At 48.0% G+C, this 26,760-nt stretch overlaps 9 protein-coding genes and 1 non-coding gene across 10 annotated transcripts; 5 read left to right on the forward strand and 5 right to left on the reverse strand.

Moving 5' to 3' along the window:
* Window positions 1-2,381: 2,381 nt before the first annotated feature.
* Window positions 2,382-4,391, forward strand: C7M61_004024 (CFEM domain-containing protein; the record flags this gene model as incomplete). Its single annotated transcript, XM_024859354.1, has 1 exon — window positions 2,382-4,391. One exon carries the CDS (start codon window positions 2,382-2,384, stop codon window positions 4,389-4,391), a length of 2,010 nt encoding a protein of 669 aa, XP_024712326.1.
* Window positions 4,392-4,837: 446 nt separating this feature from the next.
* C7M61_004025 (uncharacterized protein) lies at window positions 4,838-6,448 on the forward strand (the record flags this gene model as incomplete). The annotated part of the gene is made up of 1 exon (XM_024859355.1): window positions 4,838-6,448. One exon carries the CDS (start codon window positions 4,838-4,840, stop codon window positions 6,446-6,448), a length of 1,611 nt encoding a protein of 536 aa, XP_024712327.1.
* Window positions 6,449-6,697: 249 nt separating this feature from the next.
* Window positions 6,698-6,769, forward strand: C7M61_004026. The gene has a single exon. It is a non-coding gene; the product is annotated as a tRNA-Asp (tRNA).
* A 117-nt stretch (window positions 6,770-6,886) lies between these two features.
* C7M61_004027 (uncharacterized protein) lies at window positions 6,887-9,235 on the reverse strand (the record flags this gene model as incomplete). Its single annotated transcript, XM_024859356.1, has 1 exon — window positions 6,887-9,235. The coding sequence occupies one exon, from the start codon at window positions 9,233-9,235 to the stop codon at window positions 6,887-6,889; it is 2,349 nt and encodes a 782-aa protein (XP_024712328.1).
* A 472-nt stretch (window positions 9,236-9,707) lies between these two features.
* On the reverse strand, window positions 9,708-11,072 carry MCA1 (Ca(2+)-dependent cysteine protease; the record flags this gene model as incomplete). Its single annotated transcript, XM_024859357.1, has 1 exon — window positions 9,708-11,072. The coding sequence occupies one exon, from the start codon at window positions 11,070-11,072 to the stop codon at window positions 9,708-9,710; it is 1,365 nt and encodes a 454-aa protein (XP_024712329.1).
* A 1,148-nt stretch (window positions 11,073-12,220) lies between these two features.
* On the reverse strand, window positions 12,221-13,087 carry SPS20 (Sps20p; the record flags this gene model as incomplete). The annotated part of the gene is made up of 1 exon (XM_024859358.1): window positions 12,221-13,087. One exon carries the CDS (start codon window positions 13,085-13,087, stop codon window positions 12,221-12,223), a length of 867 nt encoding a protein of 288 aa, XP_024712330.1.
* A 1,126-nt stretch (window positions 13,088-14,213) lies between these two features.
* On the reverse strand, window positions 14,214-15,182 carry HLJ1 (type I HSP40 co-chaperone; the record flags this gene model as incomplete). Its single annotated transcript, XM_024859359.1, has 1 exon — window positions 14,214-15,182. The coding sequence occupies one exon, from the start codon at window positions 15,180-15,182 to the stop codon at window positions 14,214-14,216; it is 969 nt and encodes a 322-aa protein (XP_024712331.1).
* A 2,241-nt stretch (window positions 15,183-17,423) lies between these two features.
* On the forward strand, window positions 17,424-19,172 carry SAP9 (aspartyl protease; the record flags this gene model as incomplete). Its single annotated transcript, XM_024859360.1, has 1 exon — window positions 17,424-19,172. One exon carries the CDS (start codon window positions 17,424-17,426, stop codon window positions 19,170-19,172), a length of 1,749 nt encoding a protein of 582 aa, XP_024712332.1.
* Window positions 19,173-20,111: 939 nt separating this feature from the next.
* NIK1 (Nik1p) lies at window positions 20,112-23,387 on the forward strand (the record flags this gene model as incomplete). Its single annotated transcript, XM_024859361.1, has 1 exon — window positions 20,112-23,387. The coding sequence occupies one exon, from the start codon at window positions 20,112-20,114 to the stop codon at window positions 23,385-23,387; it is 3,276 nt and encodes a 1,091-aa protein (XP_024712333.1).
* A 78-nt stretch (window positions 23,388-23,465) lies between these two features.
* POL3 (DNA-directed DNA polymerase delta) lies at window positions 23,466-26,702 on the reverse strand (the record flags this gene model as incomplete). The annotated part of the gene is made up of 1 exon (XM_024859362.1): window positions 23,466-26,702. The coding sequence occupies one exon, from the start codon at window positions 26,700-26,702 to the stop codon at window positions 23,466-23,468; it is 3,237 nt and encodes a 1,078-aa protein (XP_024712334.1).
* Between the last annotated feature and the right edge of the window lie 58 nt (window positions 26,703-26,760).

Here is a 26,760-nt window from a genome sequence, read left to right on the forward strand (position 1 = left end):
ATCCCTAAGAAAAAACCCAGACATCCCTAAATAAACCCAGACATCCCTAAGAAAAAACCCAGACATCCCTAAGACAAAACCCAGACATCCCAGACATCCCTATAAAACCCAGACATCCCTAAGAAAAAACCCAGACATCCCTAAGAAAAAACCCAGACATCCCTAAGACAAAAATCCAAATGTAACCCAATTGGTCCAGAAATTGAAAGTGTTGTTAGGTTTGTGGAAACAATTCAGCTGAGGTGCTTTGCCGACGAATTGATGATGGTGCTGGTAATTTTCAAGTTGTGCTAGTATGGAGAGTCCTCGTCGCACACTTGGCAACCGACGTCACTACAGAATTTCGAAAATGGCTTTTGGGAGCATTTAATAATAAGCCTTATAGCAAACTTCCTTATCTAGAGATAATACTATCGTACCTAGGGGTAATTCATTGTGGAGGTATCATCTCACGGTGTATGCACTGATAGCTCGACGAATGCGCTAACGACCATTGAATTAGACGATATGACAAACCAAGTAATTTGTAAACGAAGGTAGCCTCTGGAATGCTTCAACGTCTCATAGTCGAATTGGCCATTTCCAAGTGAAAGTGAATATCGCCACACATTAATGTCGCCATAAGCTAGAGGGAATACCCACCTACGATAGCCTAAACTTGTCGCCAAGAGAATCAATCCAACGTGAAATTCCAACGTAGACTTTCAACGTGAAATTCAACGTTAAATTCCAACGCCGATTTCACTTTGAATAAGTTACTGAAAGATCACCGTAGAGCATCTACGCCTATGGAATATAATCCTCCCCTATGACCCCTTCAGCCACGCCTTCCCCAAGCCACGCCGTTGAAAGGACGGCGACGCGATTGACCTCATGTGGGGTACACCGTATGAAATGACACGATAATAGCACCTCGACTCTTCGGGGTAAATTACAGAGAAGCCCTCAAAAAGAACATCACAGAAGGAGAAACAAGAGCCCCGGCTCCTACGCCCCACGCTTAGAAGCCCGTGCCAACCCCACATCGGCTATAGGCTGAATGCAAACACGGTGGTTGTGAGTTTCTGTGAGTAATAACAAGGTCTTTGTTACACCCGTGGTCACCACAATACCCAGACCCAAAGTAGTCAAAGCCGATCTGAAAGCGGCGCACCACGCATCCACCTGCCCCCCCCCCCCGTCGGTGAAACACCCTCGGTATTACACAAAAATAGGTTAGAGCGGACGCCGCCTAAGCGAGATCCTCCAGAGGACACCGCAAATCGGCTTTGACAGCAGACATTTCCGAATGCACTCGGGCATTTCGGGCAGGGCAGAACCCCTAACGCTTATTTTTCTAGCCGGGTTTGCCTTGTCCGTTGTGCGGCCCATTGACGAGGTCTCTTATGTGCCCGAGGTCGGCGTCGTAAATTTTTCTTCTCGCATTATGCGGGACATATCGGGGCAGGCAAGGTGCTTCATTAGCGAGGAAAATCACGCTATTGGTAAACAAACAGGAGTGGCACTGGTCTTGGACAACGGCGACGGAGCTGGAGGGCCTGCTTTTTAGAAAAGGACCCTTTTTAAAAACATCCTGCGGTGGAAAAGGTAATCGGTATTATCGGTGATGAGCAAATTGGGAAACGGCGAGTTCCGCTGCTGAGGACCAAAGCCTCGCGATTTAGCGAGTCGCTTCTTAAACATGCGTCTGTCACCTCTTGGCAAAAACAGTCCATGGACCGCGTTGACTATAGATGGTGGGGAAGCACGAGCGTGATAGTGGTTCCATACTAATCGCAGCTTCAGGTCCACAGACCCCGGAATTGACTCCAATAAAAAAAGCATGAAAAGCCGGGATCAATTTCAGAAAAAAACGGCGCCCAACGTCCTCGGTAAATCGCCGCATCTCGGACTGGCCCGGCGATCTGATGGATTAGATAGAATTTTAAGTAAGAGCCCCCGCGCATGCGTTGCAGCGCGCAGGGTTTTAAGCCAATCACCACTATGCTGGGCTCTTCTTGCATGCCCGAAGTCAGTTGATGCAGCAGGAAGCCCCGATATTACCGTTGGCGAGATCTAGCTTTAAGGTTGCTGATTTGTTGATTCCTAACCACCCATAGCCTTCAGAAACACAAAGACAGTGGTAGACGAAAACACCATACCTGCGGTTGCCAAGTATTCGCGTAGTCACCAGAAAAGTGAGCCGAGTCGGGGTGGTGAAAACTCTTCTTTGACGCGCCTCTGCATCGAACATGCAGAAGCGTAAACATACGAGTTATTGTCTGGCTGCAAAAACCAGAGCCGTTTGCAGCACGACAAAAAAAGCTTGCAGTCACCTATAAAACCAAGCGGTGCCCCCCTGTAATTGAGTCCCCATCTCCGGATTTTTACACTCGTTCACAATGCTCAAGATCGCCACCGTCGCAGGTCTTCTTGCCGTCGCTCTCGCAGCCGACAACCCATACGCCACCTACCCTTCGGTGCCAAAGACCGCCTCCATCAACGGTCTTGCTGACCCCATCTACGAGAAGTTGCCAGAGTGTGCCAAGTCGTGTTTCTCCAAGTCCACCTCCAGCACCCCTTGTCCCTACTGGGACACCGGCTGTCTCTGTGTCATGACCCCATGGACCAACAGCGTTGCCGAGTGTATTGCTGAGCAGTGTAAGGGTAACGATGTCAACGTCGCCACCTCCGTCGCTGCTGCCCAGTGTCAGTCTGCCGGTGTCTGGGACCCATACTTCATCATCGGCGGCAGCCAAGCCACCCTCTTGAGCTCTGCTGCTGCTCAGACCGACGCCGAGGACACTCCAACCTCCGCCACTTCTTCCCAGATCCAGGCCACCTCTTCTTCCGAGCAGGCTGCCGAGTCCTCTTCCCCAGCTATCACCAGTTCTCCAGCAGTGAGCTCTGACGAGGCCGAGGAGATCACCACCACCCCATACGTCCGTTCTGCTTCCATCAACGGTTTCGCCGACCCAATCTACGACAAATTGCCATCTTGTGCCCAGCCTTGTGTCATGCAGTCCACCTCTTCCCTCCCATGCCCTTACTGGGACACTGGCTGTCTCTGTGTGATCCAGATGTTCTCCTTCAAGGTTGCCGAGTGTATCGCCGACAGCTGTGTGGGTGAGGACGTCAATGTCGCCACCTCTTTGGCCTTCAGCGTCTGTAAGGCTGGTGGTGTCCACACCTCCCCAGAATGGAACATCAACGCTTCTTTGCAGGAGGCTTTGGAGGCTGCTGCTGCTGCCACCGGTGCTGTTGAGACCACCTCTTCTGCTCCAGTGATCATTCCAATCCCAACTGTTGGTCCAATGCCATCTTTCGCTTCTTCCTCGTCCTCCTCGAGCGAGAACATCATTGCCGTTCCAACTGTTGCCCCAGTTGCTTCTTCTTCTTCCAGCGAGTCTCAGACCATCATTGCCGTGCCAACCGTTGGTCCAGCTCTCTCTCTCCCAGAGAACCCTGCTCCTCCTGCTGCTGAGACCTCTTCTGCTGAGGAGTCCGCTGAGGCTTCTGCTGTTGCTTCCGAGTCTGCCGTTGAGTCTGCTGCTGCTTCTGAGTCTGCTGTTGAGTCTGCTGTTGAGTCTGCTGCTGAGTCCGCTGCCGAGTCCGCCTCTGCTGCTGCCTCTTCCGCCTCCTCTGCCGTCACTGCTTCTGCCGCTGCCAACTCCACCGAGGTTGTCTCCCAGACCCACTCCGAGATCGTCACCATCACTTCTTGCGACGACGACAAGTGCACCGAGATCGAGTCCACCGCCACCGCCACCAGCAAGACCACCGAGATTGTCACCATCACCTCTTGTGACGAGGACAAGTGTGTTGTCACCACCGTGTGCCCAGAGTCTGAGTCCACTGGCTCCGTTGCCGGCCCTGTCACCAAGACTAGAACCGACTACGACCTTGTGACCATCACCTCTTGCGAGGACCAGAAGTGCACCGAGTCCGTCTCCACCAAGGCTCCAAAGACCGTCACCGTCTACGAGGACGAGGAGTGTGTCACTGTCACCGAGTGTGTCGAGGACAAGTGCAAGACCTTCGAGCTCTCCACCTCCCAGGTCACCAAGACCGTCGAGGCCGTCGAGACCATCGTCGTCACCACCTACAGCAAGCCTATCGAGGTTGAGACCGTCAAGTCTGTCTCTGGCACCAAGACCATCGATGTCACCATCACCAAGACTATCGATGTGCCAGTGGAGACCAAGCCAGCCGAGACCAAGCCAGCCGAGGACAAGCCAGCCGAGACCCAGCCTGCTGAGGACTCTGCTAAGCCAACCTCTGTTGCTCCAGTGGTGAGCACTCCTGCTGCCACCTCTGCTGCTCCTACTGTCAGCTCTTTCGAGGGTGCCGCTGCCGTCAACACCGCCGGTCTCGGTTTCGTTGCTCTCTTGATGGCCTTGCCATTCTTCTAAACGGACGGCCCCTAACCCTGTCTTTCGTTAAACCTTCGCCATATATTGGTACCGGATCATTCACTCTTTTCGACTAATGTCCCACCCAGGTTCTGCACTCTAAGTGCTGCTCCTGTTAATTAAGCAAACTTATTGGATACCCGCCTTATCTGTAGATCCACCTGCCCGTTGTTGCTCGCTCAATGAGCCTTGCATTCCGTAAACGCTCAGTCGGGTTTCCTTATCCTATCACAGCCTAGCATCGAGGCCGTAATTACTGGCGCACGGACTGCACACAAACATGTGAAAACGGTATTTTCCTGCCTGGCTCCCCCAAATCTCTCTCGCTTTAGCGCCTTCATCAGCCGCACCAACTTGCCTATCAACCTGCCCCATGCATCCACACTGCCTCATTACGGGAATGTATTTTAAAGCTCTGAACCACTTTCTTTTTCCCAGGCCTACCCATGGCTAAGTGGACACTGCTTCAGAAATGGATCGAGGTGCCGTCGGACGAAAATGACGAGATCTCCTTCTTGGTGAACCCAGATCTCAAACCAGTCCCTTCCGAGAAGCAGACCTGGGGGTTCTTTTCGTTTTTCGGTTATTGGGGTGTTCCAAATGCTACAATATGGACCTGGAGCACTGGTGGTGCCTTGGTAGCTGTTGGACTCACACTCCCATACATTATGGGTGCTATCACTGTGTCCAATGTGATTATCATCATTTACACATGCCTCAACTCCCTACCGGGAACAAAGTACCACATCGGGTACCCTCTATCTCAAAGGATGCTTTTTGGTATCAAGGGGTCGTTTATCGGCATTATCATTCGAATAGTCCTCGCCATTGTGTTTTACGGAGCTCAATCCTGGCTAGGAGGTTGCCTGGTATCCCTCATCATATCCGGACTCAGCAAAAGCTATCTAGACATGCCCATGACGTTTCCAGAAAGCGTGCAGATGAAACTTCGAGACTTTATTGGATTCGTGATTTTTCTGTTCATCCAAGCTTGCATGCTAGTCATGAAGCCAGAGCTGTTCAACAAGTTGTTGATCTCGTCATGCGGCTTTACCATGATCTGTTTCATCGCTATGTTGGCTCTCTGCATAACCCACAACGGTGGATCGGCGGGAATAATAAATCAGGATGTGAATTTATCTGGAGACGAGCGGGGCTGGGCCTGGCTATACGCCATGTCGATTTGGTACGGCGCTATTTCTCCAGAGGTGCTTAACCACAACGATTTTTCTCGTTTCGCCAACTCTCCAACAAAAATGTGTTGCGGCATAGCGTCTGCCATCATGATCACCGGAACATTTGTTCCTTTAGCAGGACTTCTATGTGCTTCACTGACGTTGCAGCTGTACGATAAGATGTTCTGGTTGCCCACTACCATTTGCCTCAGGTGGATGCATATCGACTACAACGCTTCCAACAGAGCTATGGCTGTGATATTTGGGATTGCGTTCACCCTCTCACAGCTTTCGTTCAACATCGTCGCCAACGGTATCGCAGGTGGTATGGAAATGGCTGGTCTAGTTCCAAAGTACATCAATATCCGTCGAGGCGCATACATAACTGCGCTTTTATCATGGGCTGTACAGCCATGGAAGTTTTTCTGGGACTCATCTACCTTTTTAGATGTGATGAGCTCCTTTGGAGTGGTTGCTACTCCACTCATTGCGCTTCAAATAGCCGACTTCACGATCATCAGACGCTCCATTCTCCCTGTGGATGATCTTTACTGTGCACACAAGAATGGAACCTTTTATTACACTAGGGGTTTCAATATCAGGGCAATTGTGGTCTGGCTTGTCTCCGTGGTTCCGAGTATTCCTGGTCTTATAAGCGTGGAGTCGGAATCTGTTGATAAAGTACCACAAGGGCTCGAAAACTTTTATTACGGGAACATTTTGTTCGCTTTTGTTATTCCGTTTGTTTTGTACGTGGCGGTCTGCTGGATATGGCCGCCCCAAAAACTTCTGGGAATTGAAGACGAAGGCTTCCACACGGATTCCGAGGTTGTGAATTTCAGAGCCGAATCGATGTCTCCGAAGGGAGATATAATGAAGTAAAGGCTTGGTTAAAAAAGAAAAAGGGGGTTATTTTCACCAAATATAGAATGCATCAAATGGATATCGAATTTTATCGCCTATTTTTGCCGAAAAAGGGGTTAAATGGCTGAATTTGGGCATAAAAACTACTGTAGCAAATAGGGATTGTAGCAGTGCATCTAATGAGACCTTTAGGGTGTAATTTGCGCTTCAATTGGGGCCTCTTTTATGTGCAACATATATTACCTGCATTCTAGATTTTCCAGATCGTCCGAGATAGTTTAGTGGCTAGAATTACCGCTTGTCGCGTGGTAGACCGGGGTTCAATTCCCCGTCTCGGAGCTTATTTTTTGTTTTTTATCAGTATAACGTTCCTTTTTGATGTAACTTTCATTTTTAACCTACTAAGATATTCTCATTACCATATATTGCTTTAATTCCGTATCTATCACTTCGACCTTAAGATTTCATAAGCTTCTTTCCCTTGTTCAAGAAACGACGACCAAAACCTGCCGTAGTATCCATCTTGTCTTTGACCAAAGACACCTTGTTTCGAAGACTTGTAGTATTGAGAGCCATCGATGTGTGCCTTCTGATATCAGTGTGAGTGGCATTCTGATAGGCTTGTTCGGCAAGCTTACCAATGTGCATGTTGGGAGACACCTCAGTGGACCTCAATGTCTCTTGAAGCCAATATTGCAATCCCGAGTCGTATTCAATTTCACGTTGTTTGGCATTCTTGAAAGCTTCAATTCTGTCCACAGGCTGCGAGGGACTAGTAAGATCCTTCCACTTGCTGACTGGATATTTTTGCATTGGCGGTTTACTGATACCAAATGAAGATGTGCTTGCTAAACGTTTTGTAGCAGAACGCTGCGGTGGTTGGTCCTCCTCATTTTCATCACTCTTTGACTCAATGGAGCTCATTGACTTGTATTTTTCGTTCGTGTTGTTGTCCTTAGGTAATTGCTCAAGTGATCCAGGCAAGGTAAGCTTCTCCTCTTTGAAGATTGAGCCTTGCGAACTGCGCTGGTCTTTTCCAGGCAAGGAGAGATCTCCATCCGATTTGCTGTTGTCGAGATGACTGAAGCTGTGATCATCGGAGGTATCATCGTCATCTCGCATAATCTCAGCGTCGGAAGTATCTTCGTGGATGCTTGGCAAAGCCACTGTTTCGGGAACAGACAACGTGCTTGAATTTGTGAAAGACTCGGCATATCCCAGTGAGGAGTGGTTGCTCACGAATCTGTCATGATTATCCTTTCCGTTGTATACGCTCACATTCATCTGGGATTCATTATCATTATCATTGACAAATTGATCACGATACATGCTTGTGTTCGGTTTCCAGTTGCCCATATTGAAAGTTGACGTCGTCATTGTAGAATCTCTGCGCAGAACATCAGCGAGAGGACCCCTTGGAGGCTGTGGCGGTTGAAGAGGCAATTTGGAGAAATCAGCGGAAAGGTGCTTTGTCGAAATGGATTCAGGTGAAAGCGCAGGAATTGCGCCAATATAGAGCGGGTTGTTTGGATCGTAGTCGTCGCCCAGCTCGCTTTGCGCCTGTTGCTTTGGTGTGGAAGGATCTTCACGAGCCTCCTCGGGCTCAGCTGTCTTCACCTCAGGATTAGGAGAGCGTGGAGGAGCCTTCTTCACGGAGCGAGTGTGAGCCAGAAGATTCGATACGTACAGCTCATGAGCTTTCTGTACCTCCTCTTGCAGCTCTTGTGTCAATTCCTCGAGAACGTGAGAGGTTTCTGGGCTCAGACCACTGAACGATTGATCCTCGAAATTAGGGAGCGACATGTCACGAATAGAGCTCAAAGAGGGCAAGTTGGCCTCGCCCTCATCCTCGTCCTTTCCGGGAGGTGGTGGCGGAAGATCTTTCTTAGCAGATTCCTTATACGTAGACAGTCTCTCCATCTTCAGAAGGTCGTTGATGAGAGAATCCAAGGCGTCAGTCTTGATGGGGCGTCTCTCGCTTGGAAGCTCAGGCAGGGTGACGTGTAATGGCGAATCCACATGTTCTTCACGAGGCGATGCTGGGGTCTCTTCATCTTGAGGCAAAGCTAACGTGCTGGTGGTAGCCTTTTCAGTGCTTCTTTCATTGTCAAAATGAAGGGAGTCAGAGTCATCGGAGGAATTGTCGTGTAGGTTCAACTTGTCAACAGAGAGCACCAATTCCAGTGGCTTCTCTGCGGCATTCTCTAGCTGAGGGTCTTCTTTGATTTCGTTCAAGCTCTCGTCGTGGCGGCCAGCCACATTAAGCGATTCTGGCTCCCTCTGGATGGAATCGGCGTCTGAAATGAAGCTTCTGTCGGACACTGGTGTTTCTGGCTGCTGGGAGAAAGTCGTTTGAGAAAACGTTGGTGTGGGAGGTACAAAGTCCTCTTGTGCCAGGCCTGAAGTGTCCAAAGGCGCAGGTCTATGTTTAGCTGTGGCCTCAGGAGAGTCCTTCTCTGGTAGTTCAGGGGCAGCCCTGTCTGGGCTCTCAGGAATGTATGACACTTCCTCATCGCTGCTATCCAGCAAATCACGACCAAAAGTGCCGCCTTTGGGTTCAGAAATGGCCAGCGGCGGCTGACTATAGGCTTGTTCGGAGTCGTCATCATCATAACCATAACGGCGGTCGTTATCTATCGAAAGCACCAAGTTGGGCGTAGTAGTCGCCTCCTCCTTGGGCTCTTCAGCTATATCTTGTTCGTAGTTATCGTAATTATCATAATCATCTCCCCAATTGTCGCCGTATGAAGGAACGTCGGCCTTGACCCAACGCGTAGACCTGTGTCGTTCGAAGTTGTCGGCCATATTGATGTAGTAGTTAGTTGATTTGGTTGATTCGCGTAGCTAGTATCGAGGAATATCACAATGCCAGGAACATCAGGACAAAGCTTATCTGCGCTTTTTTGAAGGAAGTGAAAACGGAAATGAGGAAATTGGAGATGAAGGTGATGGAGGCTTTGGGATGTGCTTTGTTAGTGAAATTGGTAATTAGATGTATCTGGGCTCATACGCACATAGACGTATCTATTTATAAATCAGCACCGGAAGTCTGAGCCCTAGAGCGAAGGGAAAGAAATGCATGATGTGAAGGATATTTCGATAGTATTTCTTCAGGATGTTCAGCTATATTTACTAATTTGAGGTTAAAAGTTGGTCAAAAGCGTGTTTGTCTTGAATAAGCTGACCCTACAAAGCGTGTTTCAAGGCTCTCCTAGAAATCATTCTCCTCCCCTTAACTCTGCCCCTCTACACTGGATCATCAAAAACGTATATGACTCTACATGATGAACTTCAAGTTCATGTCGGTAGGATGGGAACAACTCAACTGTGGCTTCTGAGAGTACTTTCTTGAAAGCAAGTCTCTCATCTGGTTCAAAAGCGAGAGGTACGAGTGCTGGTTGCTGGCCTTCAAGGTGGAAATGAAAGCCCAACTCATAGCACCGGTGTTCTGGCCAGCCTCCTTGGCATCGGCAGAGGTTTGGTCGTCCTTACAACCAGACATGGAGATGACATCAGCGGCAGACATCTTACTGCGAATAATGGCATCTCTGTCCACGTTGGCGGAGTTCGTGACCTTCTTGAAAATGCCACTGACGGCGGAAATGGCACCACCAATGTCGCCTCTGTTGTAGTCCATGAAGGCGTTCAAAGCGCCAGTACCGGCGTCCTTCCACACATTTGGCTCCTTGACGACACCCTTGGTGGAGTAGACGAAAGGCAAGTCCAAAGCGGTACCAGAGTGACAGCAGTCGTACAAGGCAGTCAAACGACAACCCTGGGGCAAGGGCTTGACCATCAAGTCGTGCATTGTGTCGTCCAAAATAGGGCCGGCTCTCTCAAAGTCAAGAGGGTAAATGCACGAGTCGAAACCGTCCTCCTCGTCTCCGTCCTCGTCAGGAACCAAGCCACCGTGAGACGAAACATGGAAGAAGTACGAGTCGTTTGGTCTGGCGTCCTTGACAAGCCACTGCATGGCTCTGATGATGTTCTCCCTGGTGGGGATTCTGGCCAATTCCTTCTGGTCGTCGGTCAAGATGACCATGTCGTCGTAGGAGTAGCCAAAGTACTCGTTCAAGAATTTGCTCATGTTCTTCACATCGTTGATGCATCCACGCAACTCGTTCTTGGTGCCGTAGTAGTTGATACCGATCAACACAGCCTTACGCTTACCCGTACAGTTGGAGTACTGGTAGGTCATGTTGGAGTTTCCACCGAAACTCTGCGGGTTGGATGGTGGAGGACCCGAAATGGCACCGTTGTTGCCTTCAAACGACTGTCCACCGTGCAGCCTGGTGAAGTTACCCAATTGCTCGTGATTCTGCAGCTGCTGTTGTTGATACTGCTGCTGTTGTTGCATGAACTGAGGAGAGTTCAACTGGGTCTGTTGACCCTGGTTTCCACGACCACCCTGGTTCTGGTAGCCCTGATTCTGGTAACCCTGGTTTTGATAACCCTGGTTTTGGTACTGTTGTGGTGGGGGACCTGGTGGAGGACCCCAGCCTGGAGGAGGAGGGCCTGGTGGAGGATATCCGCCGGGTGGGGGACCCTGTGGGGGTCCATAGTTGTTGTAGTTACCCTGCTGGTTCTGGTAACCACCTTGGTTGTTGTTGTAGGTTCGACCTTGGTTACTGCCTGGGAACATGGTGTAGTTGGTGGCTTCTGAACGTGGCTTCTCTGCACAACCTGTCAAGTGGCTGTATCTCGCCGGATGCCGTCGCCATTCGGGCAGTGCTACAATGAATGATATGGAATATAGAATATATAATATAAGAATTTGTTTCAGATTCCGGAAGTTTTACTTTTTTTTTGTAAAAAGCTACTAATGGTACGGGCTTATCTTGGAAGATTCGTCTTCTGTATGGGTCGTTCGTTGCATATGTGCACGGTGAAGGAACGCCTACGTCATTGTGACAGGGGTCAACGAAAAGAGCTTAAAATTTTTATGGAAAAATGTCTTTTGGCTTCTCTTCGTCGATTGCTGCTTTTATTCACGATTGCTTCGTGGTGGATCATTTCATTGGCTCGTTGTGCTGATCCCGGATCCTGAGCCTCATGCATCCGATCAGGTACCTGAGTGAGAGAACAATGGCTTTTCAACGGCCACTTACATTGATGTCTTGAGGTGGTGGAGTTTGTAGGATTGGATCTGGCTGGGGAGAGGTGTATTAATAAGAGAATCTAATTGACATTTGTTGGATTGTTTTGATCGTGAACGGAATAATGCTGTAGGTACCGATTAGGGCAATTCCGTCTCGACAAGGAATTGGACAATGAATGGTTGCAAAACCGACGTTGTTTCGAAGATTCTAGGGCTGATTCACGAGAATTGTTCATGGATCCTTCGTCATTGCAATTTTGATAATTTCTGATCCGTTCGGGGATCGGGGCCTGAAAAGGGCTCGAAACTCTGCGCTCACCAATACATTCATGAAATATCCTTTTGAATGCATCGTCATGATTAGACCAACCTTTAAAACCACTTAAAACGAAACGCCTCTGGCTCTATACCCCTCCCAATGTCTTCTGTGCTCCTTGAGCCGCAGGTGGCTGCAAATCATGTAAAGAGGGTCACCGGGAGATACTCCCGAATCGTGATTCACCAGACTTTTCCGACTTTTCCGACTTCAACAAGTTTTGCATCATTTCTGACTTTAACAAGTTTTGAATCGTTCCCGACTACAATAAGTTTTGAATCGTTTCTCCATATCTAAAGCTGCTATCGCTTCCATAGAATGGTGGCGCCTACATCACACTCTTACTGTTCATAATTGATCCCTATATAACCGTAACTTACAACTTAGGGTTGTCGATGCTGTTCTGGTTCTTGATCACCTTAGGGTAGAACTCACCGGCAAAGTTACCAAGGTGCCAGTAGCCACCGTCCACAACTTGGATGGTACCAGTGACGTAAGAAGCAGCTGGAGAGAACAAAAAGACAGTGGACTCGGCAATGTCTCTGGTGGTACCCCATCTGGCCAAAGGAACCTTGCCCAGGCCCTCGGTACCGCTTGGAGACAATCTCTCGAAACCCTCAGTACCAGCAATGGCACCTGGAGCAATACAGTTGGATCTGATGCCCAAAGGACCGAGCTCAACAGCCAAAGCGTTGGACAAGGCGTCGATACCGGCCTTGGCGGCACCAACGTGGGTCTGGAATGGCACACCGTAGTAGTGCAAGGTGGCGGAAACAAAGAGAATGGCACCCTTGTTCTTCTTGAGCTCGCTGAAAGTGGCCTTGACGGTGTTGAAGGAACCCAACAAGTCAATGGACACAACAGACTTGAAAGCGTTGGCAGACAAGTGGTTGAAGTCGGAAAGGAAGTTACCAGCGGCACCAGCAATGACAAAGTCGATTCTGCCCAACTCGGCCACGGTCTTCTTGGCAGCGTTAGCCAACTGCTCAACCTCTCTGACGTCCACCTGACCGATACCAATGACCTTAGCGCCTGGTCTCAAGTCCTGGATCTCCTTAGCGGCCTTAGCGGTCTTCTCTGGGTTTCTACCAATGATAGCAGCGTTAGCACCCAAAAGCACAAGGGCCTCAACCTGGACCCTACAGATGGTGCCGGCACCACCGGTGACGAAAACGACCTTACCCTTGAAGAGGTCTGGTTTCCAGGAGGAGTTGTCGACGAAAGTTTTGTCCAAAGTGCTCATTATTCAATAAATAAAGTGTGGTTCTTTACAAGCAAGGGAGGTGTGCGCATATATACGGTTTTTTTCCAGGGACCGTTTTTTTGCGGGGTACCGAGGACCATAACGACTCGGAAGCGGTTGCAAATCTGAAACTCCGTAGACTGTGGGGGGCCACCTGATGGGTATAAGATGGATGGAAATTTCTCGGGAATAACATAAACCCGATTTGTAGAAATGTTGGGCTTTACTGAAGAAACCGTGGGTATTTCGGAGCCCCACGTGAATTTAGCCGAGCATAGAGCTGGTGATTGTGGTTACAGAGAAGGTGGAAAAAATCCACACTTTTTGATACTCCAAGTGGATTTCTTTGAAACTTCCATGCAATTCTGAAAACGCACATGTTCACGCTGGGCAAAATGGGGCGTGGACCGTTGCTATGCTGATGAACAATAGCTGTGGTGAGCCTTTCAGTGTAGGAGGCCAAGCTGAGGAGGTGGATGGATGCACAATCTGACATGCGCCATCATGACGTAGATGGTAGATGGCGTGTTTGAAGATTGGTGGTAATTGACGGAATTGGCTCGTTTTTATGGTGGTGCTCCTTCTTGAAGTGGGTATGGTTGCATCGTTATACGATATCTACGGCTCGTGATATCAAGAATCGTGAGTTCGTTCGATAGGGGTTTCAGGCTTAGGGATAGGGTTTGACGAATTTTTAGCAGCTAAAGCGTGGAAATGTTGTTCTTTCGACAATCACATGTTTACACGAATTCTTCTAATAACCGTAGCCATATCAAGAACAGGCACATGAAGAGCCGGAGTTAACATCCATGTATAAGCGAGATCTGGACAAACAATGGGGACCGTGCTACTTCGACTCCAGGCATTGTCTAATCCTCTCATCTGATACAACAGTGCACCAAAGCAGTCGCTATATCAGCTTTAGTTATCTTTACAGGTCTCTCACGGTTTCATTTCTCTCGCATAACTCTAGGATATAATGCTACTTGCCAGTTGCTCAAATCAAGTCTCATTAGGTCCATGTTTTATATTAATTACCTGTAAGACTCCCGCTTCTTCCCCGTTCCTTCTATCGTCTGTCAAGGATCGAGCGCCAGAATAGGCTGTACTTCCTCACCTTCCACAATCACAAGAGCCCAAGATCCTTCAACCGCTGGCAGCTAGGCATGGGCATGTTCTGGGCCCGCTCAAGCCTACGCATGTCGGTGAAGAACCATCCTTGCGCATCTTCCATCATGTCGTTTCTCTTGATCTGCTCTCTGGCACAGTTGTTCTGTGTATCTCTGACGTACAGAGCCTCAACCTTGTTATCGAAATTTTGGAGCTTCCTGTCGTTGAGATTATCTGTGAATCCTGGCTTCACGTAGAAAGGAATGTTGTGCTTCGGCGTAGCCCTCTCCACGTTGAATCTAGACGTCTTTTTAAACGAGTAGTCTGGCGTGTCGTCTTGAAGTAATGTGGAGAAAAGCATGGCAATAATAATAATACCCAAGGGGAGAATTTGGAGAATTGTGTCCCAGCCAGTGGGCTGTCTGCGCTGTTGCTCCTCGTGTCTTCTTCTTTGTTGTCTTCTTTGCTGTGTCCTTGCGTTGGCAAAGAAGTCCTGGCCACCGCCAAATGTGCTGAATGTAAAGCCGTTGTTGCCAAACGAGAAAGTCTGTGGACCTCCTCTGCCCTGAGGCATACCTCCACCAAAGAACATGTTGAAGATATCGTCTTGGAACTCATTTCCAAATCCTTGTTGGGAGAAGCCAGAGAAACCTGAGGCTCCACCAAATGGAGACCCGCCGTAAGCTGAGGAAGAGGAGAAACCAGCTGCTCCTCTCAGATCAGGGTCAGAGCCTGTTTGATCGAATATCCTTCTCTTGCTAGGGTCGCTGAGCACTTCCCACGCTTTGTTGACATGCTTGAAAGCCTCGGCAGCTCTAGGATGGGGGTTCTTATCTGGATGAAGCTTGATAGCTAGTTTTCTATAAGATTTCTTGATTTCTCCATCGGACGAGGTCTTCGTGACCGAGAGGATCTCGTAGAATTGATGGGGCTTATGTGACAAGATTCTCGTCACAATCTGCTCCTGGTCTTTCGAATGCGACATGCCGGGGGATAAATATGTGAATGCAGATGCCTAAAGACTGGGATAGAAGGTTGAAGATTCAATCAGGATAACGAAGCGCTGGGAAAAGAGGAGCTTTTTATGCAGGTCGCACACACAAGCGAACGGTTGTCGAGAAAGTGGAGGGGGGCAAAAAAAAAAAATAAAAACCTTAATGATTGTTGGTTCGCGGTCATCATTGAGGAAATGGTCAAAAATAGGAAAGTGCAACTTGTAGGGTTGCCAAGTAAAAAAAGGGGCATGCTGGGAATTGAACCCAGGGCCTCTCACAGTTTTGCTCAGTACAGTGAACTGTACCGTCGCCCAAAGCGAGAATCATACCACTAGACCACACGCCCTCAACTGGGTAATGGGTGATTTTAGGTGTAATATATTGAGCAAATTTGAGTATCTCAGAAAGGCGTAATTTTGTGAAAAATCGAGTTATATAAATAGATACTTTGATGTAGGGAGAAGCGCCATGCAGATTTAGGGCAAATTCGAGCGAGAAATGCGGGATTTAGGGCTGTTTCTGTAAAACGATAATTAGGAGCAATAATAAAGTCGATATTGCTATTGTTGCCCACCCTGATAGTTCAATACCTTTGAAAGTTTGATGATCGCCTTTTAAAGGCACTTCTTTTCCGTGGATAAGCCCTGCTGAGCGCCAAATGGCCCTCAAACAATGCTAAATCAATGCTAGGACAATCGTGGGCTGAAACGAGCTAACTGGAGATTAGAATGACCAACTCATGGAGGGATTGATTGTTTTTGCATATTAGTAGCACCTTTGTGCCTTTTAGCCTCAACAAATTGCTTCCAAACGTCACATTGGTCGACTTCGGTTCGTCTAACAGATGACTATTTGATATAATCTGAACTCTAGGGGTAATCTGGTGAGGGCAAAACGGTAATCCTGGCAAGCTTTAAGGTATTTAACAAATATAATCAAATGAGTAGTGTTCGATGAGTGCCTATTGGATTACGCTGATGAAATAAATGCCCTATTCACTAATACGATTAGTGAAACCTCGCAAGCCATGAACAGCACGATTCTCTCCGGCGTTGCATCTACTGACACCCTTGAGTTAAAACTGTAGTTCCGAGAAGATTTCTCGAAGACCGTGGAAACACTGGGCTACATCAAATTGGCTTCCCCATGAACATACCACTAAAGGGCACCTCCCAAAAGACCAAAAACAGCAATTCTTGCAAATTCGACGACTCCATCACCAAACTCCACGCCCACCTACAACCCCACCACCTCCACTCCACCACCTCCTCGGAAGTCCAAAAATAAGTAGTTGCAGCACCTCCTAGCGGTAATCGCGCAGCACGCAACGGTTGCAAATCAGCCCTCTGAAACAGCCGGCCCGAAAAGCCTGGAACCGAGTCTCGCCACTGCACCATCCCCAAAATCGTTATCTAATCGACCTGACCTCCAAGAAAATTTAACCCCACAAGCCGTCATCGCCTGCTTGAACTGGAATCTCCGAAACACTGAGATCTGGGCTGTGCAGAAAAGCCGGTAGGTTTGCGAGGAACCAGAAAAACAAGCGATTTGGGCCAAAAGGGTCAGCCGACGGATCAGCGCTTCCCCGGTGCATTGACAGCCTTGAAAAAATGAAAAACCACCTTAAACTATGTAATTTTCCCAATCGCCCACGTTTGTCAGCATCGGAGGTCGGTCGGTCCGTGTCAGGGTCACAGGTTTTTCATGTCTTGGCGGCAGGGTCGAATTTATAGTTTGCGCAGAGGTATGACAAGCATGAGGCGCGGCCTGCGGAAACCACAAATATACACTCAAAAACGTGGAAAAGGGACCTGACAATGGATAAGCGAGACCGCAATAACTTTCAGCCGTGGAAGGGGAGGTTTCTAGATTTAGGCTTTTCTGGGAAAATCCATTCCGAGGGTTGTTTGCTTTCTCCGTGTGCAGCCTTGCTACGATCTTCAGTGGTACTCAGACCCGCGAATTTGCACCCAGGCAGCAATGGAGCATCAAATCGAGGATCTCTTTCTTAAGAAAAAAGTAGAAATCGGTTTTTTTTTTCTCCCTTCTCCCATCTTCTTGCTCGGCGATCGGCCCAAATTTGGAAACCGTCCTGGGACCCCAAGTCTGCACAAAACCAACGACAAGAAATCGTTCTCTGGGCTCAGGCTGTGCCGCAGTTGCCGTCTGCAAGTCGCACCCAGTCGCTTAAATACTGCTGTGCCTGCTGCTTTTGCTCATCATCTACCACCATGAAGTTGGCTTTAGCTCTAGCGTTTAACTTGATCCCGGCCCTTGCCGCCGGCCACTTCAAGCTAGATTTCGAGGTGCTTCACGGAAACAGCAAGCTGGACTTGGGTAAGGACAGAAAACCCACCTTTGTCAAGAGAGCAGACACAGAGGAGATGGAGCTCCACAACGAGCAGTCTTTCTACAGAGCCGACTTGAAGATCGGTACTCAGGGAGACAAGGTCGGCGTTTTGGTCGACACGGGTTCCTCCGACCTCTGGGTGATGCCGCCAGACGTGGTTTGTGGTGTTACTCCAACGATGAGTAAGAGAGGCTTGACCTCTGGCGTGCAACACGGCGCCGAGTTGAAAAAGAGAAAGAACTTCGCTGATCTCGACGCCTTGGAGGAGGCCATCAGGGCTCACGACGAATTGGACGAGTTGGACAACCAAAACAAGCAGGTTGTCGAGCCTTCCAAGCTGATCAACTTGCCCACCGAGGCGCTCCAGCACAAGGAGTGTAATGGTCTCTTCTGCAGATCCACCATCTGGGTCACCTCTGCTCCTACTGGTCTGAGCGGTGGCGGCAGCGGCAGTGGCAGTGGCGGTTTCTCTGCTGCTGGTCCAGATGCTTCCAGAACCACCAACACCTGTACCGACTACGGCTCGTACGAGACCGACAACTCCGACACCTGGTCCCGTAACGACACGGCTCCAGAGTTCTACATCCAGTACGCTGATGGCACGTCCGCTACTGGTGTGTGGGGCCAGGACAACATGGTCTTTGGCGACACCAACGTGACGGACTTGAGTTTTGCCTTGGTGAACCACTCCGATTCTGCCTTCGGTGTCTTGGGTATCGGTCTTCCTGGCTTGGAGTCCACCTACACGGGTCTCAGGGTCTCGGGAACTCCATACCAGTACGAGAACTTGCCCATGAGATTGGTCCGCCAGGGTCTCATCAACAAGAACGTGTACTCGCTTTATCTCAACTCGCCTAATGCTAACACAGGCTCGATCTTGTTTGGTGCCATTGATAAAGCCAAATACCTGGGCCAGTTGGAGACCGTGCCTATTGTCAACGTTTACGACCACGTTTACAAGGACCCAATCCGTTTGGACGTCACCATGAGTGGCCTTTCGTTCCAGAGCTCCAGCCAGAACGAGTCCATCAGCTCCACCAGCTACCCTGCATTGTTGGACTCGGGTACCACCCTTACATACCTCCCCAGCGACCTCTTGAAGAGAGTCACGTCGTTGTTCTCGGCACAGTACTCTTCTTTGTACGGTTACTACCAGTTGAGCTGTGACTTCAACACAGACAGCGCCCACATTGTCTTCAACTTCAGCGGTATCAAGATCAAGGTTCCTGTGTCTGAGTTCGTCATCACCGCCGGCAGAAACCAGTGTTTCTTGGGTATCATGGAGCAGACGTCGCAGGTTGCAGGCACCGACTATGCTGTTTTGGGAGGCAACTTCTTGAGAAGCGCCTATGTTGTCTACGACTTGGACGACTACACCATCAGTATGGCACAGGCCAACTACTCCAACAACGAGGACATTGAGGTTGTGGAGTCTTCGATTCCCGACTCTGTGAGTGCCGCCAGCGCCAGCGTTTCGCCCACTTACGGAAGCTCCTCGGGCGGCGACTCTGACTCTTCGGTCACTGCGCTCAACTCTGGCAACATGAGAAACTCCAAGGCATCCAGTGCTCACTTGAGCTGGCCATTGGTAGCAATGGTGGCCGGTGTGAGTGCGTTTGCATTGGTTTAGAACGGATAGAGTTACGGAAAAATTACGTATGGAAAATGGGACTATTGATTTCACCCAGTGTAGAGCATGTGGCGTGGCTGCGAAAGTAGGTGTGAGCAAGTGGTCTACCACGATGCAAGGTGTATTAAGCCATCTTTTAAGTGAAGAATGGCTGTGAGGTAACGAAGAAAATCTCCCCCACAGCTGTATGACTTGCAGATTTGAAAAATAATTACGGTCACAGCTGGTGCACTCCAGGCAACTGTATCCTCCAAAATCTCTCCTTTTTTTCCACAAACCCAAAACATCTAATCACAGAATCCCCAAACATCTTTCCCTAAATCCGCTTACTCCCAGGAAATCTCCCCGGTGCACTGCTTTTATGTTACTGGGTGCAACGAGGGTCCGCTATAGCGCATGCTGTTCCTGCGAAATGAAGCATTCCAGGCTGTACCGGAGTCACCAACCACCTCCACAAATCACGTTTTTTCTTCGTTTTCCGCTATGAAGACGCTCTGGTGACATTGGCATTTTTCTGTTTTTTTCATACCCTGGGAATCTTTGTACCATGTTTCCGTGCCCCTTCGGTATTCCATGTAGCGCCTCCGTGAATATCCCCTTTCTCATATTGATGATTTCTTGGTAGACCGACAATTCAGAAAATGTCACGAATCTTCACCTCTCCCAAGCCCTGTTTAAAACCACCCTCCCTTACAACGATGCATCAAAAGGTCCTGCTTATATTTAGCCGCTGGGACCTCCCTCGGTGACGTCGTTTTTTTAGGCTGACCGCACCAGGGGAAACACAACAGTGAACATTCCCTGATACGTGCCACACAGAAAATCTGAGCCCCGATTTTCTCATTTTCAAACAAACACCAGTTTTTTTCACGTCTACACGCCGCCACCTTGCTGTCCCCCGTGCCTAATCCCCTGAAAAAGCCCAGGCTCGAGAACCCCATGAACGCAACCCAGTTGTTGTCGATCTTGGAAGACCCGGCCCAGTTTGCCGAAAAGGCGCCGTTGATACAGCAGGACTTGCTTGAGTTGGTCAAATCCCAGGAGCTTCAGATCCACAACTTGTCCGTGGAGCATCAGACAGCATGTGAAGCCAACAAGGCCTTCAAAGTGGCCCTTTCCGAAATAGGTACCGTGGTCATCTCCGTCGCCATGGGTGATTTATCCAAGAAAGTCGAGATCCACCCGGTGGAGCTGGATCCAGAGATTCTCAAAGTCAAAATCACAATCAACACCATGATGGACCAGCTTCAAGCTTTTGCAAATGAGGTCACCAAGGTCGCAACAGAAGTCGCCAACGGTGAGCTAGGAGGCCAGGCCAAAAACGAAGGCCTGGTGGGTATCTGGCGTTCTTTGACCGATAACGTGAATATCATGGCTTTAAACTTGACAAACCAGGTGCGTGAAATCGCCGATGTCACTCGTGCTGTGGCCCAAGGTGACTTGAGTCGAAAGATTAACGTGCATGCCCAAGGTGAAATCTTGCAATTACAAATGACAATCAATACAATGGTGGATCAGCTTCGAAAGTTCGCTTTCGAAGTGTCCAAGGTCGCCCGTGACGTGGGTGTCTTGGGTATTCTAGGTGGTCAGGCTTTTATCGAGAACGTCGAGGGTATTTGGAAAGAGTTGACCGATAATGTCAACGCCATGGCTTTGAACTTGACTACTCAGGTGAGAAATATCGCTAATGTTACTACTGCTGTCGCTAAGGGTGAATTGTCTAAGAAGGTTACTGCTGATTGTAAAGGTGAGATTTTGGATTTGAAATTAACCATCAACCAGATGGTGGATCGATTGCAGAATTTCGCTTTGGAAGTTACTACATTGTCTCGTGAGGTCGGAACGTTAGGTATTCTAGGTGGCCAAGCCAACGTCAAGGACGTTGAAGGTGCCTGGAAAGCTGTCACAGAAAACGTCAACCTAATGGCTACAAACTTGACAAATCAGGTCAGATCTATCGCTACTGTTACTACTGCTGTCGCCCATGGTGACTTGTCCCAAAAAATTGATGTCCACGCCCAAGGTGAGATTTTACAGTTGAAGAACACCATCAACAAGATGGTGGACTCTTTGCAGCTTTTCGCTTCTGAAGTGTCGAAGGTTGCCCGTGATGTCGGTATCAACGGTAAATTAGGTATCCAGGCGCAAGTCAGCGACGTCGATGGTTTGTGGAAGGAAATTACGTCTAATGTGAACACTATGGCTTCTAACTTGACATCGCAAGTGAGAGCTTTTGCCCAGATTACTGCTGCTGCTACTGATGGTGATTTCACCAGGTTTATTACTGTTGAGGCTTCCGGTGAGATGGATGCTTTGAAGACCAAGATTAACCAGATGGTGTTCAATTTGAGAGAATCCATTCAGAGAAATACTGCTGCCAGAGAAGCTGCCGAATTGGCCAACAGTGCCAAGTCGGAATTCCTTGCCAACATGTCCCACGAAATTAGAACCCCCTTGAACGGTATAATTGGTATGACCCAGTTGTCCTTGGATACTGAGCTCACTCAATACCAGCGTGAAATGTTGAGTATTGTTCATAATTTGGCGAACTCCTTACTCACTATCATCGACGATATCTTGGATATTTCGAAGATTGAAGCTAACAGAATGACTGTTGAACAAATTGATTTCTCCTTACGAGGCAACGTCTTTGGTGCTTTGAAGACTCTTGCCGTGAAAGCAATTGAAAAGAACTTGGACCTTACCTACAGATGTGACTCTTCCTTCCCAGATAATTTGATTGGTGACTCTTTCAGACTTCGACAGGTTATCCTTAATCTTGCTGGTAACGCCATCAAGTTCACAAAGAAGGGTAAGGTGAGTGTGAGTGTAAAGAAAGCCGAGAGGATTCCAGAGGAGGCCAACAAGCTCCTCTTAGAATTCTGTGTCAGTGACACCGGTATCGGTATTGAGAAGGACAAGTTGGGATTGATTTTCGATACTTTCTGTCAAGCCGATGGTTCCACAACCAGAAAGTTTGGTGGTACTGGTTTGGGATTGTCTATTTCGAAGCAGTTGATTCAATTGATGGGTGGTGAAATACGGGTCACCTCTGACTATGGTCATGGATCTAATTTCTCCTTCACTGTCAGCGTTTCCCCATCTAAGATCAGGTACAGCATGGAATCGGAACAGTTGTTGCCATTCAGAGGTCACTATGTTTTGTTCGTCTCTAGCGAGCACACCGAAAATGAACTTCAAGAGTTGAAGAACGGCATTCAAGAGTTGGGATTGAACCCTGTGATTGTACGTGACATTACTGACGTCAACTTTGAGGAACCAATCCAATATGACATTATCATGATTGACTCCATAGAGATTGCCAAGAGCTTAAGACTACGATCTGAGGTCAAATACATTCCCTTGGTTTTGTTGCATCACTCCATTCCAGAGTTGAACATGAGAGTGTGTATCGACTTGGGTATCTCGTCATACGGAAACACCCCATGCACCATCTCAGATCTTGCCAGTGCCATTATTCCCGCTTTGGAATCAAGATCTATCGCCCAAAATGCTGATGATTCAATTTCATACAAGATCTTGCTCGCTGAGGATAACTTGGTGAATCAGAAGCTTGCCGTCAAGATTCTTGAGAAGCAAGGTCACCAGGTTGAGGTGGTTGAGAATGGTCTCGAGGCATTTGAGGCGGTTCAGAACAATAAATACGATGTTGTTTTGATGGATGTGCAAATGCCCGTCATGGGAGGTTTCGAAGCCACTGAGAAGATCAGACAGTGGGAGAAGAAGTCAAACCCTATCGACTCTTTGAGCTTCCGTACCCCAATTATTGCATTGACCGCTCACGCTATGTTGGGTGACAGGGAAAAATCTCTTGCGAAGGGTATGGATGACTATGTCTCGAAACCTTTGAAGCCAAAGTTGTTGATGCAAACCATAGGCAAGTGCATACACAACATCAAGCAGCTCAAGGAATTGTCGAAGCAAAACAACAATAACAGGACCTCCAACTTCGCCAAAAACTTGAAGAAGGGATCAATCAAGAACTCTGAGCATGAACCTAAACTCATAACACTCTCGCTGTCGCCCACCAAGGGCTCGTCCACTAACGGCAATGGCTCTCCTGAAAATTCTCATTTAAGGGCAGTTTCAAGAAAATCTGATGGAAACATAGAGGTGTTGCGTCCTGGTGCTTTGGATGCGGACCACAGGAGTATGACCGAAAGCTCCGTGCCAAAGAAGAAGAGAGACAATTGAAACGTTTGAAAATATACACACATGACCCATTTTGAATGTTACGTTCAAATAATTACAAGTATAAATATATTGATGACACTACCATACCGTTTCGTCCCATTTTTGAAGCTCTTGCACTTGTTGTGAAGCATCCTTCTCTGCCTTCTTTCTCATGTAGAAGATCGGACAGTCCTTATTGGAGCAAAGAACCTCCTGATGAAGTGATCCCTGGCATCTTTGACACTCTGTCCAGAGTCTGGAAAACTTGTTCTCCAAATAATTCATCTGAGCCAACGCGTCGCAGTATAATTCTGGAGCTTTGGAAATGCAATTCTCACACAAGGCACCCTTGTTGTTCGCTTTCAAAGGTGACTTACAGTTCTTGCATAGTTCCGCCTTCTTTGCAAACTTCATCAATCCACCACCCTTCGGTGCACTCATCTTAATGGTTCTCGTATGTGCACCGGCAAGTAATTCCTTTGCCTTCTTCTCACCGAGAATAGGCTCGAAAATTCTCAACAAGGGGTTTGAAAGTTGATTCTCCAAGTAGTATTTGACGTCGATGGCAAGAGAGTTCTCCAAAACGTAAAGGGGATCCTCGGACTTTTCGTAGTTCTTGGAACTTGATGCATTGATGATGACATAAGCAACTCTGTCACCTAGGGTTGGAGCTGAACCAGCATCTCTCTTCCTCATTCGTTTAGCGAGCTCAACGTGAGCTTGCTTACTGTCGTATTCGTGCTTTGAAAACGCTTTGGTAATGACTAGTTGCGATAAATCAACTCTGTTCTGCAACAAGTCAGCGATGGTTTGCTTGACAAATCTTTCTGCCTTTGGGACGTTTCTTTCTTCCAAAATGTACTCCAAAACCCTTGTGATAACATTTTGAACCAAACGGCAATTGTCTCTTCTCACTGTCTCGATACCCTTTGTGTCCATCTTATCGAACTTGTCAGGGTTAGTCCAGTACAAACCAGCGTATCTCTTTTTGTTGATCAAAAGATATGGGAAGTAGACCTTTTCGAACTCCAACTTGATGGGCTTAATAAATTTAGTGGAGACATAAGCTGCCGCTTCTTCTCCCAACTTCATGCACGTTTCCAAGTCTTGATGTCCAAACTTAACCATGACAGAATCTGTATCACCATAAATGACTTGAGCATCATAAGTGTAGCCATTACCTGTGTTGTATTTATCTTGAACAACATTCTTTGTCTTTTCAATCATTTCTCTACCAAAAGCAGTGACTGACGAGGAGATCGCAAGACAGGGTAATTTACCCACTGTAGCACCAGTAAAACCATAAACGGAGTTGGCAGAAATCTTCAATGCTAATTGTCTACCGTTGAGCACATCTCGCTTGAATGGATCACTCTCTTTCTTAAGATCTGCCTTGGCTTTCTTTCTGGCGGTCAACAATTCATTCAAAATAGTGGGGAGAATTCCCTTCTTCTTCGTCTCCTTGACAAAGTAGTCACCATTTGGCGTATGCGTGTAGTCATCCTCTGACAAATTGTATGCTTTGATCGATTGTTTGTTCAAAAGTGTGGTATAACACAAATTGTGAGCCATCATAATGGAGGGATACAAAGAGCTGAAATCCAAAGTGGCAATTGGCACGTCGTAGTATCCCCTAATGGGCTCAATGACTGTGGCACCTTCATACTCTTCATTACTTCCTTCACTCTTCATGTTTGGCACAACGATGTCTTCTTGTAAACACTTCCGGAAAAGCTGGGAAATGACCTTAATTTGCTGTCCTCTGGCCAAAAGATACGAAAAAGGAACACCAGTGACTCTTGCCATTTCGGTGTAGTTGACCAAACACATCAATTTCTCAAGCAACCGCAAAGGAAGGTAGGCATCTTTCAAACAGTAAACAGCTAATCTTCGCCTCGTTTCAGCAGTACCATTTTGAAGATCAGTGATAATAGAATGCTGAACATCTTCTTTCTGTTCACCCAAGAAATGGGCAGAGACCGAGTTCAATGTGTACGAACGTAACTTGTACTCTCTTTGAATAAACTGTAACAAGTCAAGCTGCATTCTGCCATCGATGTTGACAACCTTGTTCTCACGGGTACCGTAAGCACGGGAACTGAAAGTCGAGTTGCTGACTTCCTGCCGTATGTTCACCATTCTTCCGAAGTAGGGGAATTTGGGAATGTTGAGAGCCTTGGCTCTATCAAGAAGATACGGAAGATCGAAATTGGCGGTGTTGTAACCAATAATGACATCAGGATCGGCTTTCACAACGAAGTCTCTCCAAGCCATAAGCATGTCTCTTTCCTCCTCGTTCGAAAAGATCTCTGAACCGATAATGGGGAGACAGCTTTTGACTGTAAAAACGTTACGCACAAACGGCCTGGGTTCACCGTACCTGGAGATGACATTGGCAATTTGAATGACAGGATCCTGGTTGGCTTCGGGAAACACGCCCTTTCTGCCGGCACACTCGATATCAAAAGACATGATACGTAGAGGGGCCATTTTCAACCATTCACCCTCAGATGGATGCGAGATCAATTTTCTGTAGTCGACAGTGCACTCGATCTGACAAGTAGACACCTTGAGGTCTTTTTCGGTGAGCTCGTAAGATCCAGCAGGGACAGTGATCCATGACATACCCGTGATACCACAATCAATCATCATTCGAAGCAAGTAGTTGATATTATCGTAACTGACACATGTTGGCGGAAAGAGCTGCTCAAAGCGAACCTCGCCCCTCTCGAAGGCACCTCTTACCTTGGTGATGTTTCTCGCGTTATTCACAATGACCTTGAAGAACGGCGACTTGTTGTTATTGTTGAAGCCCCAGATCAGCTCTTTATTGACAATTTCGACAGTCTCAATGCCAAAGTAGTTGACTTTCAAGTAGGAGATGAACTGAGTCAAATGCTGGTCTGGAAAGAATCCTCTTGGCACGGGCACGTAGAAATAATGCAAGAAACCCGTCACATTACAAAGAACAGAATGACCTTCGTCTGTGATACCGAAAAAACGGGCACTGGACTCGTCTCCATGCGTAGCCTCCTCGGCATCTAGCTGCTGAAATGTGATATCTTTGGATGCATAATCTTTGGGCAAGGGAGGTCTTTTCCAGCTCTGCAGCTCTTCCAGAAAAGCCAGTGCCAGCTCTGTCATCTCCACAAGCTCTTTCTCGAACTCCAGCGGCTCTTCATTTCCGTTAGGTCTCTTAACACGCTTAAGCAACTGCTGCTGAGACTCAGAAAGCTCGAGCTTGGAATCTATGTTTTGTGATCCCACAGGCAAGGAGTGAGCTCCTTCTTGACTCTGATACCACGCTCTTTTGAGAGCATTGGGATCTTGTGACATGCTAAGATTGCTGGTTTATTAGTTCTGGATGGATTAGAGATAGGCTAGTATGGAGAGA

The sequence above is a fragment of the Candidozyma pseudohaemuli genome, assembly GCF_003013735.1.
Source record: "Candidozyma pseudohaemuli strain B12108 chromosome Unknown scaffold00012, whole genome shotgun sequence".
NCBI classification, from domain to species: domain Eukaryota; kingdom Fungi; phylum Ascomycota; class Pichiomycetes; order Serinales; family Metschnikowiaceae; genus Candidozyma; species Candidozyma pseudohaemuli.